Genomic DNA, 18,139 nt, shown 5'->3' with positions numbered 1-18,139 from the left:
AGAAGCCTAAGAAGAGATCTCCATCCTTGGATCAATCCTAATTGAATATGAACACTAATAAGGTGCACCGAGATGCATTGGGACAATTCCCTTCTAAAACGCAATTCATGGATAGGCATGAGATTAAAAGTGATCAATGGTTCAGATCTATTCCTACGCTTCTCACTATAACTTCTCTTCTTACACAATCCTTCACCTAGTTATGAAATGTCTAGGTTACATAAAGAGTGTGAAATTATGAAACAGAAGGAAGCAAAGTAGTACATTTCCATTCCCTAATAATAATAATATGAACCCCAGGATCATTCTTGTCTCTCAAAAATCAAAGATAAATTCCAAAAACAATACAACTACAAGCCTTGAACAACAACAGTGGAGGAAATAGCTAATCTGTTGGACTCTATTATCTATAAAAATGAAGATTGGTCGATGATACAATGCAAACTGACCTCATTTAGATTCTTAGATATTGATGGTTGCATCCCACAGTCTGAGCAGTCCGTTGCGGCCACCGCTGCATATCCTTTTCCTTTCAAGATCTGAAGCCACACATCTTACCTGAAATAATACATTTTACACTCCATAACAAACCATTGCAACTAAAATCCAAACAGATGTTGAAGCATTCAAACTTGTTAGATGAATCAAATAGTAATATTATCCTGTATTATTTAGAAAACCAAATTTCTTATATGAGACAGTTCCATTTATTTTAGGACCCAGTAAATTCCACAAGTATTTAGGGTATGGGGAGGGTAGGATAGGGGAGCATGGATATTAAAAAGCAGAAGCATAAAAAAAGAAGGCATACCATTGCTACTGCTTTTTGCGGTGTTCTGTAGAGTTGCCAGCTTGAGATCTTTGAAACAGTGCCAGAGAATCCACCAAGTCTTTCTTGAGGGCGATGGAAGAGAGACATGGTATTATCAGCAGCTCCTATTCCCAACCAATTCTCTCCAGCATTAATCGAAAGAACAGCACCAGTATGAATCGTAACATTTTTCGAACTTTTTAATCCTCCTGCATCAACAACAAATCAATTTCACCATCCTTATGATCACAATGAAATTGGGTCATTTGGCATATTCCAGATTTCTATCCTAAATATCATGTTGGGTCTGCATGTCGGTTGCATTTATACCTATTAGATTCCAGGAACCCAGTTATCTCAAAAGAGGTCATTGGCACATATCGGTACATAAACTGCTACGATCATGTAAGTCATAGCTTGGTAGGAATAGACAGTACCCCAAATATTGTGCATAAAAAAAGAGATGCATAAAGCACATAAACTATCACCAAAAAGTTGCAGAGCTAATCAGGTAAAGGAAATGATCATAGTAGAAGCTCAATAGATCAAAAGATCGCAAAGCAAATGCAGCTTGTTATACTCTACAGTTTAAGTCTATTTTAAAATTTTAGCAACTGTCATAATAACTACTCAAAATTTCTTGCCTCTTGCTAAAGTTATTTTCTTTGTACTAAGGTCCCAACTCTTTCAGATGATCTTTACTACAGATTTCTACATATTCCATAATAGATTGATTTTCACCTTTTTTATGAAAGGCAATAATATTAAGAACATGGAAGAACCCAAAACAATACATCTGAGAGTTCCACATTCTGCAAGGGGTGGAATGCAAGGAGGAACAATCAAACCACTACAAAAAAACCCAGAAACCAGAAAGAGTAAACAAAATGAAACAAAAGCATAGGACCAAAACACGAGCTAGACGGACATTAAGACTGCCAATAAGATCCAAACAACCAATCCACCGCTCACAACTATTATCTAATATGAACGGTAAAGTAATTTATGCTGCATTACTGTTCTTTTTTCATCTAAGAAAAAAATTATAATTGAATACAGTTGGAAGGTTTTTGCTATTCTCACCATCCTCGTTTTCCCAAAACCTCACCAGCCCATCACTTGAACCTGAAAAGAAATATGTTATACTTCAGAGGGTTGAAGTGTGGATACAAGTCATTGATGCTACCACTTGCAATATAGCAAAAACTAACCATAAATTGGTTAAAGGGATATAAATGAATAAGATTGAACAAACAAATTGGAGACACGAATTACAAACCAGTTATTACTCCTCGATCTGACTTTGAGTACTCTACACAAAGAACTGGGCCAGCATGGCAAGCCAATACAGCATCGCATGTTCCTCTAGAAATTGACCACATTCGGGCAGTCCAATCATCACTGCCAGTGATTACAGTGTCCCCAACCATTCTTATCGACCTGCAGAACAGTCACAAACTCATGGATCCAGTGACCATCAAAGCTCAACATATCAACCCTTTCATATGCTCAAGCTCACCTGATCCATTTGGAGTGTCCTAAAAGCTTGTGCATTTGTCGACCAGACCGGATGTCCCATATGTTTGCAACCCTGTTAACGGAAACTAACTCTAAGAACATATTTATATATGATACTGTAGGCACTCTAAATGAAGGTTCCATCTGAAGTTAGATTAGTACAAAATATCTAGGACTACATAAATAGCAAGGATTTACATACGCATCTCTCCCAGCGGCAGCCAGCACACCGGTAGAGTCATCATATTCCATGCAAAGGACAGCACTGGAGCAACGACCCACAGTAGCAACACAGGTATCGGTTCTTACATCCCACATTTTTACTGTTCCATCATATGCTGCAGTCAGCACACGCTCACCAGATAGCATGCGAGCACAGCTAACCTACAATGATGAATGATGGATTCATGAATGTTAGATTGATGACTACCACTCGAATTCAATAACAGCTATTACATGTTAAAATAGCTTATGAGAATTGTAGGATTATACAGACCGAATATGTACCTCGGAGAAAAAAGGAAAACCCCACTAGTTATGCAAGCAATGCAGTGTGCATAAGCATGTCTACATCGATGAAATCGACATAAGGTACAAGAAATGGCAATATAACTCCCAAACCTTGGTTCCTATGTCTTGGAAAACTGGTTCGTATTGTGTCCAGTCCAAACTAACTAAGACGGAGCAACTTTTATTTCTGGATTATAACTAGAGGCACACTGGATATTGATCCGTATCAAGTCCATTGATAGGTAATGAATTCATTGAGTGGGCAGGTGAAAGTTATTGTGAAATTATAAAATTACAATAAGATTATAGAGGTAAATATTCTTGTATTTATTGCTACAGCACTGTTCATTTTTTGTTTCTACTGCTTTTCTACTCGTCATTTACATAAAACAGGTGGTCAAATTTCCTCCTTTTTTGTATAAAAGTAACTTTTTTATGCGAGGCACTACTTTTTGTTAACATGCAGAAGATGGTTGTTTAATAGCAAGATGCAACTATGGTCTTTCCATATCAAGATGCAACTTGGATAGGATTATATAAACGTCATGGTGTTATTGTTATGAACCCAATCGATTGAACAATGGAAATGGAAACAAAATGATAAGGACACTGTTAAATGCTTCAATTAACAACGAAAACAAAGACAAACTAGCATTCAAGAGGCTAGAACTCTCCCATACAAAACCTACTAAATTTTCTGCATGCTTCACACTACCTGCAACCTCCCTATTTATACTAAAAATTATTCCAAGAAGTACCCAAATTACCCCTTCTTAACTATTCTAGAATATTACTTAGTAATAGGATTGGGCTCTAGATGGGTGCATGACATTATTTGTTATGAACCCAATCGATTGAACAATGGAAAGAAACCAAATGATAAGGACACTGTTAAATGCTTCAATTAACAACGGAAGCAAAGACAAACTAGCATTCGAGAGGCTAGAACTCTCCCATATAAAACCTACTATATTTTCTGCATGCTTCACACTACCTGCAACCTCCCTATTTATACGAAAAATTATTCCAAGTACCCAAATTAACCCTTCTTAACTATTCTAGAATATTACTTAGTAATGGGCTTGGACCTCTAGATGGGTGCATGACAGTTATTTGGTAACATTCCTGTCTCCTGAACAAAAAAACCGTATCAAAAGAAAAATTAGATAAATACGTCATATGACTACATTCTTTTCAATTCCAATACGTCGTAAAACAAATTGAGAAATGATCCCTAACATCAAGCTCTATCCAGAAGATGGATAGCTCTTAGAGGAGTCAACAATACAAAATACCGTTAGTCCTCACTGTCACTCGGCCAAATATTGCATTCTCTACCATTTTAATTAGCAGTTTATGCTTTAGCATTTCTACATAACCTAAGGTGTCTCAAGGGTGCTCCTAAAATAGGTCTTCTCTACATTCATCTAGGAGAGACAAATAGTTGGAGATTCAGATGACCCTCATGCTATATGTACCTATAGTTAAAAGATATCGTACAGGATATTCTGTCCTTTTCGGCATAAACTTAACATCCTGGAAAGCAAGCAAGATATAGATTTCTTGTCTAGTTCGAAATCTAAACACCGAGCAATTGCTCGGACAACCTGTTAATGGACATGCATTTTACATATAGCAAAAGAGTTGGGTGACTCTACTCATCAACTAACATAGCTCACTCAAGTTGAGCATCCAAAAAAGTATATGGTTGGAGTGGCTTCCCCTTCAAATGCATATGGAGTAACAAGATGGCATGATCTATGATTTGCATCAAAAAAATACTCGAGCCAAATATTGCATTCTCAACCAGTTTAATTTGCCAGTTTATGCTCTAGCATTTCTACATAACCTAAGGTGTCTCAAGGGTGCTCCTAAAATGGGTCTTCTCTAAAATGGGTTCCCCTTCAAAAAAATACTTGGCCAAATATTGCATTCTCAACCAGTTTAATTAGCCAGTCTATGCTTTAGCATTTCTACATAACCTATGGTGTCTCAGGGGTGCTCCTAAAATGGGTCTTCTCTACATTCATCAAGGAGACACAAATAGCTGGATATTCAGATGAATGGCATCCTACATGTCCCTATAGTTAAAGATCTTGTACAGGATATTATGTTCTTTTCGGCATAAACTTAACATCCTAGAAAGCAAGCAAGATATAGATTCCTTGTCTAGTTCGGAATCTAAACATCGAGCTATGGCTCGGATAACCTATGAATGGACATGCATTTTACATATAGCAAAAGAGTTGGGTGACTCTACTCATGAACTAACATAGCTCACTCAAGTTGAGCGTCCAGAAAAGTACATGGTTGGTGTGGGTTCCCCTTCAAAAAAAAATCTAAACATGCATATGAAAGGAGTAACAAGATGGCATGATGTATGATTCGCTGCAATCCCAGTGTCAACGGCTTATATTTGATTTATTCTTCATCATCCATTTTATTCCCCACATCAGTGAATCCATAGACTTAAACAATTTTGCGATCCAATTTTTCCGATTGATTATACTCTCGGAGAAAATTATAATCATATAGGATTCAAAATTATATCTGCAAGTCATCTATGTTTTGACAAATCTAATTGCGTTACAGATTTCTATATATCTTATGAATGAATTCTCGCCATATCTGTGCTATATGTGATTTCAAACCTATTAGTAGAACATCAAAGTTTTTTATGGTATTTGGTGAAATTGTAACCAACAACTATTGGAACAAAGCAAATTCTCATCATTCATATAAGCAATATTTTGGTTGTACACAACCATGCTTAGCTTTGTTTTAGACATTCATACCTAATTTAAACATTGTAGAAGTAGGCAAAGCAAACTTGTATTAATTCACTCAACGATTCATGATTCACATTCATGCAAGTAATATAATGACTCTTGATTTGATTCACAAACTAACAACTACAACTAAATCACAAGATAATTGATGGACCACCTCATTTAATGCTCTTCCATCATAAAATAAGTTTTTAATTATCTGCATCTTATATAACACACCATGACATCCTCACATCCAAATTTACTGTTATTTTAGGTCCAGTAATTATTCCATTGGTTCTTGCAGAGCCTCTATATCATGCTTTCCTCAGCATTGTAATATTGAGAGTGAAGGGAAAGAAAAAAATTAAAGAGCAGTGAAAACCTCAGCATCATGGCCCTTCAGCTCTTCTAGAAGCTGTGTTGTCTGTTTATCCCATACAAACACATAGTGATCATCAGATCCTGATACAATTTTTCCTCGATCAGAACTGATTGCCCTGACAGTCCTGCATACCATGAAAAATATAAAAACTTAGAGAAGCTTTTAGACCCATTGTAAGCTTATAGACCTCATTTGAGAAATTTTAGACTAGGAAAGCATTACCTTGTATGTCCCTTTAGAGTTGCCCTGAGTTCATTACCACGAAGACTTGGATCCCAAATCTTAACCTGCACTATGTTGATATTTGGGTCAAAGATTGAGCTATGTCATGCAACATGTATCTATATGTAGTCTAAACTCAATCGATGGAAGACGGCCTGACAACCAATTCTAGTCTGTGGCAAATACAGGCAGCTTACCGTGCAGTCTGTACTTCCACTTATAAAGAAGCCTGCATCTTCACGGTCACCTACCAGGTCCCAAACTTCTCTTTGTGTCACACAATGCAATGCAGTGATTGCACCATTATGGCCCCTAAGTGTCCGTATGCTAGATTGTAGTTTATGTTGCCCAGTAGCACCACTCTCACTTTTAGCTATTCTCATAAGAAAACAATAAGTAACAAATGCAGATTAAATCAGAATATTGGTGTAAGAGAATGTTATACACACCATGGTCAGACGTCCACTTACGGACACGAGTGAATGAGTTGGTCCTTAAAGTAGTATCCCTGCTAAACATACTCTGGACCCAGCTCCTACCAGAAGCCTCCGCAGGTTGTTGATTGTCGGTTGTAACATCTTGTGGGCGTGGGGAGGGCAATGATAAAGACGAGATACTTTGAGACTTGACTGAATAAATACCCCAATAACCAATACATAGTTGCTGGATATGTGACATATATCCCCTAAGCTTTATCTGGTTAATATTAAGGGATGACAGATTCAGCAAGATGTATGTAGGATTAAAGCACACATGTCAGAAACATCAAGCAATTAGCACACATGAATAACTGTCACATAGACAAGCAAAGTCACAAATTCCAAATGTCCTATTTCACGGAAAAATTTGCCAATTGCCTACATTAATGCTTGCCTATCAAATTACGCTAAAAATGATTATATAGTGGCTTAACAAAAGAGACATGTGGATTTGCTTTTGCAGGAGATTAGAATCTAGAATGGTTCCAGCAAGGTGACTATCACATCCAGCAGCACTGGAGAAGGGGTACGAAACAATTTTCTACCTGGAGCAACATACTGTATGCAGGGGTCTTAATGCAAAGTAGAATCACTCCAAAAACAATAATATATATCATTCAAAAAGAAGAAAAAAGGTTTGGGAAACCCGGCAAGATGCTTGAATTGGTTATCAATTAAGTATGGCATTTAAACTAAAAATATCCACCTGAAATGAACACAAATAGATCACTGAGAACATGGTTACATTTAACTTACAATATGACTGTAACCAATATTGTTCTTCCCTGCAATTGTTTCGATGATATACCATGAATCCGTGTCAGGAAGACCTAATCCAGCCTTCATAAGAATGAGGACTAAATCAGTAAAAGAGGATGAAGGGATAGAAAACTTGAGGAGAAGGAAGGAGAAAATAATACCATGTGAGTGGCCAAAATGATTAGCTGTGCAGTCACCAATGCTGCATAGTTAGTTGACCTGAAAATTCGTTAAACAATAATAAAGTTTACGATATTACTTTATTCAAGATCTAAAGGGGGAGCTTATGAGGCAGAAGCATTGATGTCCTCAGATAAGCTATCTTGTGACTTCTATAAATTTGAATCGATCTATTCAGCTTGTTTCCTTTCCTAGTCATTTCTATTTTCTACATGTAATATAACTTGTTTGTCAGGATCTGATTCAGTTAGATAAAGTCGAGGTCTAGAAACAGAAGTACTGAAAAGGAGGTCCAGAAACGAGTGACAAACATTACAAGCTACAGAATAACAATCATATCATGCAAATTACATTCTTCTCAAACACGTACGAAACCATATTAGAAAGAACTTTGCTTGTACAATGTTTGTAGTCTTTTAATAAGTTGTTTTGGTGTTTGGAGAACTATCTTGTACCAATTCTATTATGAAGCATGGGTTTTAGCGTTACTAGAATACCATTTATGCAAGAAATAAATCATTTTTCAGAAAAAACTGCAATGCAGAATCAACATATAGCTACTTACTTGTTTGAAAAACATTCCATTAGATACTCAAAGTATACGTCCCAGAAGCTGCAATAAGATTCATAGATATTAAAACAGTGATACATAAAAGAAACAGCAATTTAAAATTTTAGCATATAGAGATATAGAGTTACTTAACTTGAACTACACAGTTCACATGAACAAAGTAAATGCTTAGGTGCTTAGAACCAATAACATCAAAGTAAAAAATCATTACCTCGGTTGTACATGCTGAAAGCAATAAAATGGAAGACAAATCAATTGTTGAATGAGATCACAACTAATTTTTGACACACATTTTGTGTCGTAGATACTATCAGTCACCTTATTTTGCTTCAAGTTACATTCTTGATCTCATAGTATTTGACAAAAATACGACACATGAGAACTGTTGCAGTATGAAAAACTTCTGTGACCCTTTTTTCACAATTATGTCCAATGGGGTCACATGACATTGCTTAGCGTCGTCATTTTAGCCTCACGGATTAGAGATTTTTAAACAAGATCATACCACATTATTGACTCGTGTTTAGAGATTTTTAAACAACGAAATTAGGCCATACATAATGAAGCTAACTTATGCAAGTCTCCAAAATTACATTCTGCATAAACAAATGGTACATATTTGCATTAAATCCTAGACAGAAGACAAGTTAAGATCCAAGAAGAACCCTCATAAGATAGAAGCCCAACAAAGATCATTCATCATAGAAAACTAAGTAAAAAAGAAGTTTACAAGTGGGTCTTTGATGTCATTACAGATGAATGAGCGCGGTGCACGGATTCAATAAGCTAATATTTACATGGTGGCCACCTCACGTGCAAATGCCACTGCTACACCAATAGCCCTGTTTACTTATTTTCATTTTTTTTACTTTTCTGCTCTCTTATATTGATTGTGTAACATTCTCGTAGGCACCACGCAACCATGATTCTTCCATAAAGGAAAAGATGACTCAATTATGATTTATTTTGTGACAGTCATACATGCTAGTTGACTATGGTTCTTCCATATCTGATAGGAATTGCAGAAGAACCCTCATAAGATAGAAGCGCAACGAAGATCATTCATTATAGACGACTAAGTAAAAAAAGGTTTTCGAATGGATCTTTGATCTCATTACAGATGAATGAGCACGGTGCACAGATTAAGTAAGCTAATATTTACATGGTGGCTACCTCACATGCAAATGCCACTGCTATACCAATAGCCCTGTTTACTTATTTTCATTTTTACTACTTTTCTGCTCTCTTATATTGATTGTGTAACATTCTCATAGGCACCACTCAACCATGATTCTTCCATAAAGAGAAAGATGACTCAATTATGATTTATTCTGTGACATTCATACATGCTAGTTGACTATGGTTCTTCTGTCTCTGATAGGAATTGCAGGTTTAAGAAAGTTGTAAATACATTTCTCTTTCCTCTTTTAGAAGCTGCTTATTGCATAAAAACCACACACACACACAAATAATTGACTGTTAATTATTATAAACACGAGTAGGTCCAAGATGCACATCAAGTTCAGTAAAAACATACCGTAACTCCTCCCAGATGGAAAGAGAACGTAGATGTCGCTGAACAAAATCAGAAACATGGTTCCTATCTTTCTTGTACATTTCAGCTGAAACCTCAAGGGCATCTCTAATAGTTGCTATATCATTCCGCGATGTAGCACGAGTGATTGCCGTTTTTAGCTGTGTTAGATAAAAGGATGAAAAACTGAGAAATTTTCTCCATCATATAATCAAGGGTAGAACCGGAAAGTAGAATTTTATTTTTGAAACTGGACACTTATTTTGGGACAAACTAAAACAGAAATGTGGACACTTATTTTGAGACAAAACTAAAATAGAAATGTAGACACTTATTTTGGGACGGGGGAGTACATTTTTAATTTATGAACTAATATACTGCTAAACACCTATAGACTAAACTCGACTTATATACGATAACACCACAAAAACTCCTCAAGAATGGAGCATGATATAACATGTCAAACTTGCCATAAATAGGATTCCCTTTGAAATTCTCAAGAGGCTCAAGAACAATGATGTGAAACTGGAATAAAGAAAAAGAGGGGCCTCTAGAAGCAAGAAGCACAATATATTTCATGTGCTAAAAAACATATGCATCTACTCAATCACATATGCTAAAAAGGATCATCTACTATATATTTCATTAGCTAAAAAAACATATACATATACCATATATTTCATGTGCTAAAAGATCAGTCCACCTCCATACATTTTCATGTGCTAAAACACATGATTTTTACAAAGTTGCATAATTTTTCAAATACATCCACTCAATCACATATGGAACCATCCAAATCCAGAACCAAGTGTCCAGCATACTTGATTCTCTATATTAACGTGTACACAATGAATCAAATAAGCAACAGTCATAATGCTGACAAAATAATTCTTCACAAAAGCACTAATTCAAAGAAGAAGATGCACTTAAGCTATATGTATGTGTTATCTATCCCTTATGATTTCATTGGACTCGTTAATTTTGAAGAATTAATTCGCAAACACTCCCTAAGAGAACAACAGAATCTGAGTGAGAAAGAATATGGTACATTAAAAAATACAGCAGGCCCAAAAAAAGATACTGCTGCCACTAGACCCAACCAACATACAACTAAGACATCTAACAAGCTGTAATTTATACAAGGAAATGTAATAATGGGAATGCCAAATGAGAACTTTAATCATGATCAATAACGAGAATGCCAAATGAGAAACATCACCATGGCTCTAACATCAGATGATATAAAATATTTTTGAACTAATTAAAGCTATAACATGTTAATATTCCATTTACATAGGGAATCACTGTGGTATCAAATAAAATAAGTCTAAGTATTAAGTTTAGGCTTGGAACAGCTACAGTATAAATATCGTCACTCTTCAATAGAAGCCATTCCAGGACAACAGATTAGGTGACTTTTACCATCATGCCAAAGCACACCCAACAAAAAGAGTGATAAAAAATAACTACAGTATGCATAAAATAATTTCTCAACCAAGGAATAGCATAGAGCATTGACATACCAGTTCTTTCACTGCAATGAACTGCTCTTCAGTCAATTGACCTTGCCAACCCTGAGACCACAAAGAATATGTAAGTTCCCAATCACGATAACTTCTATCATCAGCTTATGGTTCACATTGTTGCATACCGAGTGAATATGTTCCCTTATACATTCAACAAAGCCACTACCACCAATTCCCTCTGCATCAATTTCTATCAAAGCTGCAAAGATTATATGGTGTCAAAGCTAAAACCAATAAGCATTATTTCCTAACATACACACTAAAATCCCTTCAAAGAATAGAAAAATAGAACTCGTATAAAGTTTCTATTCAAGCTCATGAGCATACCAAGGATTGTTCCATATTCAAATGATGAAAGAGGATCATCAGTCGCTCCCAATTTCAAAAGACGTAACCATAGACCCTGATTCAGCAATAACAAAAACCATTGATTATCAAATCGGGAACATTATACAAGATCGACACAACATTTAGATGGTAAGATTGTAAGAATATAAAATTGACTATTTCCAGAAAAACATAAAACATAAAATAAATCTAGCAGTTATGGTCATGTGAAGAGCATTAAAAAGAGTATATATGCATGCATCTATGGTGAAATATAACGCTGTTCCAGAAGACCACGATAGCAACCTATCGTTTGCTTACCAGTCAACATTAGGTGCAAATGTGCAAAGTGAAAATGAGAATACAAAACAAGTTTATAGGTTTATAATTTAAGTGCCCAGATAATTTGGAAAGATAACATTATAGTGGTTTCATGTAAATGATGTTTCCTGCATATTATTTTAGAGAATGGTATATATAATAATGGAGAAATACAAGATGACACTCCCTAATTCAAGGACTTAATTTTCCATGTATAAACTTGGACCAGATAACAATATGGTCATTCCTCCATCACGCCACAACTCATGAGGTCTTACGATTTTCATCTGGTTCCTTAGTGAAATTCTGAATCAGGAAAATCTTGGGTGACTAAAGTACCCTGTTTCACTTTTATGCTTAGATTTTTCATTAGTTATGATCTTAGCAAACCAAATATACATACATGAGAGTTATAACAAATAAGTACTATTTTCCTCCTCTAGTTTCCAGCACCACCAAACTCCATCACACCAGAAATACAACTCCCAAATCTATTCCAAACTCCTAATAACCATAAGATTAGGAAATTTTCATGCACATGAAGTCAGAAAGGTGGCGAGAAAGAGAGAGACAAAGACAGTAGGTTAAATTCTATTGTTATGCACATGAAGTAGCACATAAACTATGTGCACATGCGAGTGTGCGGGTGTGAGAGAGACAGTGCAAGAGAAAGAGAGCATAATAAACATAAAGAGACAAAGAAGACAGAGAAGAAAACTGTCATGTCCAAGTGCTAGAAGCATGCATACATTCAACAACATGCATGCATGGATGTGTATGTATGTACTTCCTTACATGCATGCATGCATATTCATTCACATACATACAAACGTGTGTGTGCTCGTATAATGGAGAGAGGGAGGATGCGGTGTTATAAAGAATCATGATCTATAATTACAGATGATGATAGAAATGATCAAATGAATTTTCTTGGGTGTATCAACTGGACATGAAAGATTCTCCCTGAAGGGAAACCTATGAACAGACCCTGTCCTCACCTGCAGCTTCACTTTAATATCCAAGACCATGCGCTCCCGTTCAGCCTGTAAGTTACAGATATTTAAACTGAATCAAAACATCGAATACTAGAATTACCAGGGGATGACCTGTGATCAAGGGAACTTACAGCCCTCTCTCTAGGACTTAGACTTTCTCCTTTGGACTCTCCATCCAACATTGAAGGTGAACTGGTATATAACAGCATATAAAAAGTTAGCAACAGAGGTCTCTGCTTTATATACATTCTCACTGAAGTATAAAACTTTCACCTAGGATTATGCTTTATGGCATATTCAAGAGCTCCACTAGCTGCTGACAGTATCTGCTTCCTTTTTTCCTCCTGCTCTTCTGATCTATAGTTGGAAGGGAACCTGTCATAAGTATATCTAGTACCAGATCCTGATGCATAGAACAAAATTTATTAGCATAGTTGCAACATAAACTAAGAAAGCATGATTCAGTTTGGTGATAGTGAACTACGATATAAAGTACAAAGACAGCCACGGTGTGCTGACAATGAAGATGATATAAAAAGTAAATATAAAAGCCAACACTCCTTAAGATTTGGTAGGATGCAAATGAATTGTGTCTAAATCCAACGTGGAACAGATACTAGATGAGGGACAACTCAAAAAACTCCCCCATATATCGTGACTTGCATGATTCACCACCAGTTCCCCTCAATCCTGATTGTACCCACGAGGTGACCATCGTGCTAAAGGGAGCAGCTACTTGAGAGCACCAAGTTACTTGGAGTATAGAAGTGTCATGAAGTGTTACCAAGCATTGTGTATTACTAAACTTGGACATGAATATGCAGAATAATAGTGGTATGTGGGCCAAGGCTAATGCTCAAATCTTGTCTAACCATATCTTCTATACTCATCCTGAAGATAATATATAGATATAAACTGACAAACAAAACATGAACACACAGTTTTGAAACAAAATATACAGATGGAGAATGAAACAGAAAATTACATGTGTGATGTGTGAAAAATCGAAACAAAATAAATATCAGAGCATTTCACTGAATCTGGAGAGGCACATATGCAGTGATGTATTCCAAGAACAAACAAGTCAATATAAGACCCTGACAAACAGATCATCTTACTAGAGAGAGTGGAGATAAGTCATTAATTTGTAACAGCAGCATCCCACTAAAACTAAAAGGCAAATTCTACAGGTAGCAATCGGACCAACTATGTTGTAATGTTGTACAAGTCAGAGCGTTGGGCAACAAAGAAGGCCCATGAAAGGAAGTTGGGAGTATAAGGATGCTTAGGTGGACCTCTGGTCGAACAATGTTTGATAGAGTACTGAAGGCATCTCCGGGGAAGAGTTGAGAGTTCCTATCACAGATAAATTGAGAGAACGAAGATTGTTGTGGTTTGGGCATGTTCGTAGAAAGGGTGACAGTCGTGGGGGCAGGGAGGAGGGGTACCCCAAGGAGGATGTGGGATGAGTAACTAAGTATAGATACGGGTGCCTTAGACATTTCGATGGACCTCACCTCCGATAGGAGTTCTTAAAGACATAAGATTAGGGTAGTGGACTAGGGGCAGAGACCTATGGCTGGTCTATATGAGAGGAAGGAAGCTCGAGAGGTTAAGGATGGGGGGAGGGATCTAGAGTACCTGAGTAAAAAGATAGACTAGGGGATTGTGTCATTGTCTTCCCTTCGCTACTTACGATTATATGGTAGTCGTCTTTTCATTTTCTCCTCTAGCCTTGATCTTCTTTCCTTTTTCCAATTCTTTCCTTATTTTCATTTGCATGTCTACCCTTAATCTTCTTTCCTTTGCAGCCTTTTTGTCCATGCTCTGTTTTTCACACACTCTTTTGCAAGCCGGGGGTCTTCACGGAGAACAGTCCTCTGGGCTAGAGAAAAGGATTGCGTACCACCCCCCCCCCCAGGGGGAGGACGAACCCACCTCCAGGTGGACATACTGGCTCCTTTGGTTTGGTTTTAGGCTTTTAGCAGCATGGGACGCACAAACTTGTCGGATTTGGAAGATGGCGCTGCTGACAGCATGGGGCTACTGTGGTTGGTCTTGGGAGCCTAGTATTTGTACTAAGAGCCATGAGCTCTGATAAACATGAAAAACATAATAGGTTCAGAAAGAATAATGCATTGTCACGGAAGAAAATAGATAGGTTTACACAAGTTGGACCTGTGAACCGAAAGTACTAGTATTAATAGGACTAACTTCCATCGTTCTGCTAATCAAGTGAACAGCAACACGAGATGTACCTGATATTCCCAGACCAGGGTCTGATATAGTTATAATCTCAGGCTCTGCTGAGGCTGAGGGCAAAATAGAAAGAGGATCTTGACCTCGCCCAATTGCATCTTGCAACTTATCAAGAAGATTACTACCGTTTTCACTAGAACCTATACCTCTTTCTAAATAATCCAAGAATCCTTGAGATTCCAGAAACTGAGTTACCTGTAAAATGGCAAAAGAAAGTATAAAAACAAAATATAGTAAGATTGCATTTAGTGGGTTGCAGAAGCCAAAAATAGGAATGTACAGATAAAATATAAAGCACTTCAATTACAAAACAAATTATCCACTTATATAATCATGTGGATTGGTTGGTAATTCTAATAAGTAAAATTTAAACCATCATGTCAAGTCTGTTACCATCTCATCTATTGGTTGGTGAGTTGCCCGCGAACGCTTCTTCAGAAATGCTTGAGTGTTGAACACTTGATTTGCAGTATTTTCCTGGAAATAGGATATGATATAGTATTTGTTCCATATTTATAAAGCACATGCAGTGTTTAAACTAAAATAAGGTTATATTCCTTACTATGAAGTTGCGGTAGCCTCCCAAGATTGAAGCAAAGAACTTGAGAAAAATGATTCTGAAATACAAGGAAAAAATTTTCAAAGGGTCAGCATCTATTAGATCAAAATGCAATTCTATTAATTAAAAATAGCCTGCTTTACCATACTACACACTCAATAACTTAACAAGCATGAGCAATACACTGTACCTAAGCAAGTTATTGAGCAAGCAACTAGTAAAAGTCATAACCTTGAAAGCAACACCATTTTGCTAATTGCATTAAGAAAGATATTGCAGCATAATAAGGTCAGAGATGAAGAATATGTACTATCCAATAAACTACTGCCTAAAACCCAAGAACAGTTACAGATTATCGCTATATATTCCAGTTTGTTCAGGGGATGAAGTGATCCTAGCTCAATTGTTAGATTGCATAGCTAATTTTGTGTATGGTATAATTGAATCAATGCCACAATGGAATGAATCATTCTGAAGGAGTGGAAAGATATTCTTTGGTTACACACTTGGAATGGAATGGATCAGTACACAATTGGAATGGAATGGAATGCTGCCATCAGACCCCTCTTTTCCATTTCTTTGTGAAGGGTTTTTCCATTACATCCAGTAAAGGAATGACTTAATAAATATACCCATTTTAAAACATGCTAACCATTCCTAAGATTCGACAACCAATTTGATTTAGTTTCATGTCTATGGTAACAAGTTGTATAAGCAATATTTTTGTATTGCTTTTTCTATGTGTGTGAAATTGAAGTTGAACTTTTTTCTGTGACCTCTGGTACTTGATCTCTTCATTCATGAAAATTCTTTTTTATCTTCAAACCTCAACTGTCATGAAAGAGTTCATTTTTATATTCCAAGCCAGAAAGTATATTGCTAGAATCTAACATGATATAAATTATTTGGCTTCTTTAAGATACTGTCATAATCTTTGTTAGGCACCCACCTACCAGCCCAACCCCACCGGAAGTATTCTAGAAGGAGTAATTCGGGGTTCTTTTGTTTTGGAATTGGTCCTTGGGCCTAACGTCCACCCAATATCTCCGTTAACTACGAGGGCAAATCTGTCCTTTTGCCATTTTACTCAATTCTGACAATTTTTCTATTTTTTTCCTTCTGTATTCATCTTCTCCACCTTTAGCCATCAAGAACAATTGCATGAATATCAAGAACATAAACCACCACAAATTTATTAAAAAACTATGATACAAAACCCATTAACATAAATCAAAACTTTAAATTTAAATAAGAAAACAAAAAAAAACCTAAAAGCGATAGAACCGTGATATGGGTTTTGTTTTTCACATGAAAAATAGAAATGTCTGTCAAGCTAAAGCTGGGTTGTGTTCTTCAAGTGAACAAAAGAAATGGGTTTTGTTCTTCACCGCAAAGGGAGCTCTCTGGCGAAGGTACAGTGGTCATTGAGTAAAGGCATCCTCCGCTACCTCCTCCATTGCCGGCGGCTATCTTCTCTCTTCCATTGCCGGCAGCCTCCTCCAGTTATTGGAATCTGAAACAAGATTTTATCCAAAGAATGTCATTCCTGAAAGAAGCCTCCACCCTGCCTTCGATGGCATACACTTTGTACCATAAGACCCATTAAATCTCGTTATGATTCAAACGAACACAATGTAACACTGATTTATGGAATGGTTTGACTTCTGAAACCGGAGACAAGCGTGTAACTGATGATAGACGAAAATTGGTTGCTGCCGCCTGCCAGCAAAAACCACCAGCAGTGGTTGTCCAGTTCTTCGCCCTGGTAGGCCAGGTCCTCTCAACAACCCTTCATTGACCTGGTCAACAGAGAAAACCCTATTTTGCCGTTTCACGTCTGGTCTTTGCATTCTATCCACCTACCTTCGAACTCAGTTCCTCTCGCTGCCGTCATTCACATAGTTATTCCAGGCCTGTTTGGGCATACAGTTCCCCCGGAAGATCAAGTTGATGAGCACGATTCACCCTAGTAGACACCGAGAAATTCCCCAGTTGGAAAGATGAGAGTCCCATTCTTGTCTCGACCAAGCAACGAAGAAGCGTAGCAGATGAGATTGGACCTATATATATCCTCTGCTCCACCGAGAGCCTGACCCCTTCTTCTATCTTATCTACTGCCTTGCTCCTTGGCTCCATAATGCTACAGCCGCTCGCTGTAATAGCTTAGAATAGATGACGACCCAGTTCCCGTTCTTTTCCGGTGCACTCGCTTTATATCTCTGACACACAAGGAACTACTACTAAAAACCTACTTTTTTTTCTTTTTGGACAAACGATTATGGAATGGTTTGACTTTGAACCAACAGTTCCCCAACCTGTAACATTTTTTAAGATGGGCAGGATAGGATTTGACCAAAAAGTTTTTTATGATTTAGGATTTTATTAGGGTTTTCGATTTAGGTTTTAGAGTTTGTT

At 36.9% G+C, this 18,139-nt stretch overlaps 1 protein-coding gene across 6 annotated transcripts in view; it reads right to left on the bottom strand.

Moving 5' to 3' along the window:
* Positions 1 to 248: 248 nt before the first annotated feature.
* Positions 249 to 18,139, bottom strand: part of LOC112525477 (DENN domain and WD repeat-containing protein SCD1) — a 29,260-nt gene continuing 11,369 nt past the window's right edge. For 2 of the 6 annotated variants that reach the window (XM_025135619.1, XM_025135621.1), the window contains 23 exons: positions 15,728 to 15,782; positions 15,559 to 15,642; positions 15,165 to 15,360; positions 13,180 to 13,309; positions 13,038 to 13,098; positions 12,910 to 12,954; positions 11,591 to 11,666; positions 11,389 to 11,462; positions 11,261 to 11,311; positions 9,741 to 9,898; positions 8,198 to 8,245; positions 7,614 to 7,671; positions 7,450 to 7,533; positions 6,664 to 6,910; positions 6,412 to 6,587; positions 6,215 to 6,279; positions 5,993 to 6,116; positions 2,532 to 2,713; positions 2,331 to 2,402; positions 2,091 to 2,251; positions 1,895 to 1,936; positions 812 to 1,020; positions 249 to 558 (listed from right to left, as the gene is read on the bottom strand). In XM_025135619.1, the coding sequence (XP_024991387.1) occupies positions 463 to 558; positions 812 to 1,020; positions 1,895 to 1,936; positions 2,091 to 2,251; positions 2,331 to 2,402; positions 2,532 to 2,713; positions 5,993 to 6,116; positions 6,215 to 6,279; positions 6,412 to 6,587; positions 6,664 to 6,910; positions 7,450 to 7,533; positions 7,614 to 7,671; positions 8,198 to 8,245; positions 9,741 to 9,898; positions 11,261 to 11,311; positions 11,389 to 11,462; positions 11,591 to 11,666; positions 12,910 to 12,954; positions 13,038 to 13,098; positions 13,180 to 13,309; positions 15,165 to 15,360; positions 15,559 to 15,642; positions 15,728 to 15,782 (2,494 nt within the window). In that variant the 3' untranslated portion in view covers positions 249 to 462. Of the gene's footprint in view, positions 559 to 811; positions 1,021 to 1,894; positions 1,937 to 2,090; positions 2,252 to 2,330; positions 2,403 to 2,527; positions 2,714 to 5,992; positions 6,117 to 6,214; positions 6,280 to 6,411; positions 6,588 to 6,663; positions 6,911 to 7,449; positions 7,534 to 7,613; positions 7,672 to 8,197; positions 8,246 to 9,740; positions 9,899 to 11,260; positions 11,312 to 11,388; positions 11,463 to 11,590; positions 11,667 to 12,909; positions 12,955 to 13,037; positions 13,099 to 13,179; positions 13,310 to 15,164; positions 15,361 to 15,558; positions 15,643 to 15,727; positions 15,783 to 18,139 lie in introns of all 6 variants that reach the window. The other 4 variants (XM_025135622.1, XR_003070424.1, XM_025135620.1 and 1 more) reach the window with 4 other exon arrangements.

This window comes from Cynara cardunculus (assembly GCF_001531365.2).
Source record: "Cynara cardunculus var. scolymus isolate 2C chromosome LG 13, CcrdV1, whole genome shotgun sequence".
Lineage (NCBI taxonomy): Eukaryota > Viridiplantae > Streptophyta > Magnoliopsida > Asterales > Asteraceae > Cynara > Cynara cardunculus.
Note: the sequence above shows the minus strand (reverse complement) of the source record. Positions and strands in the feature narration are given on the sequence as shown.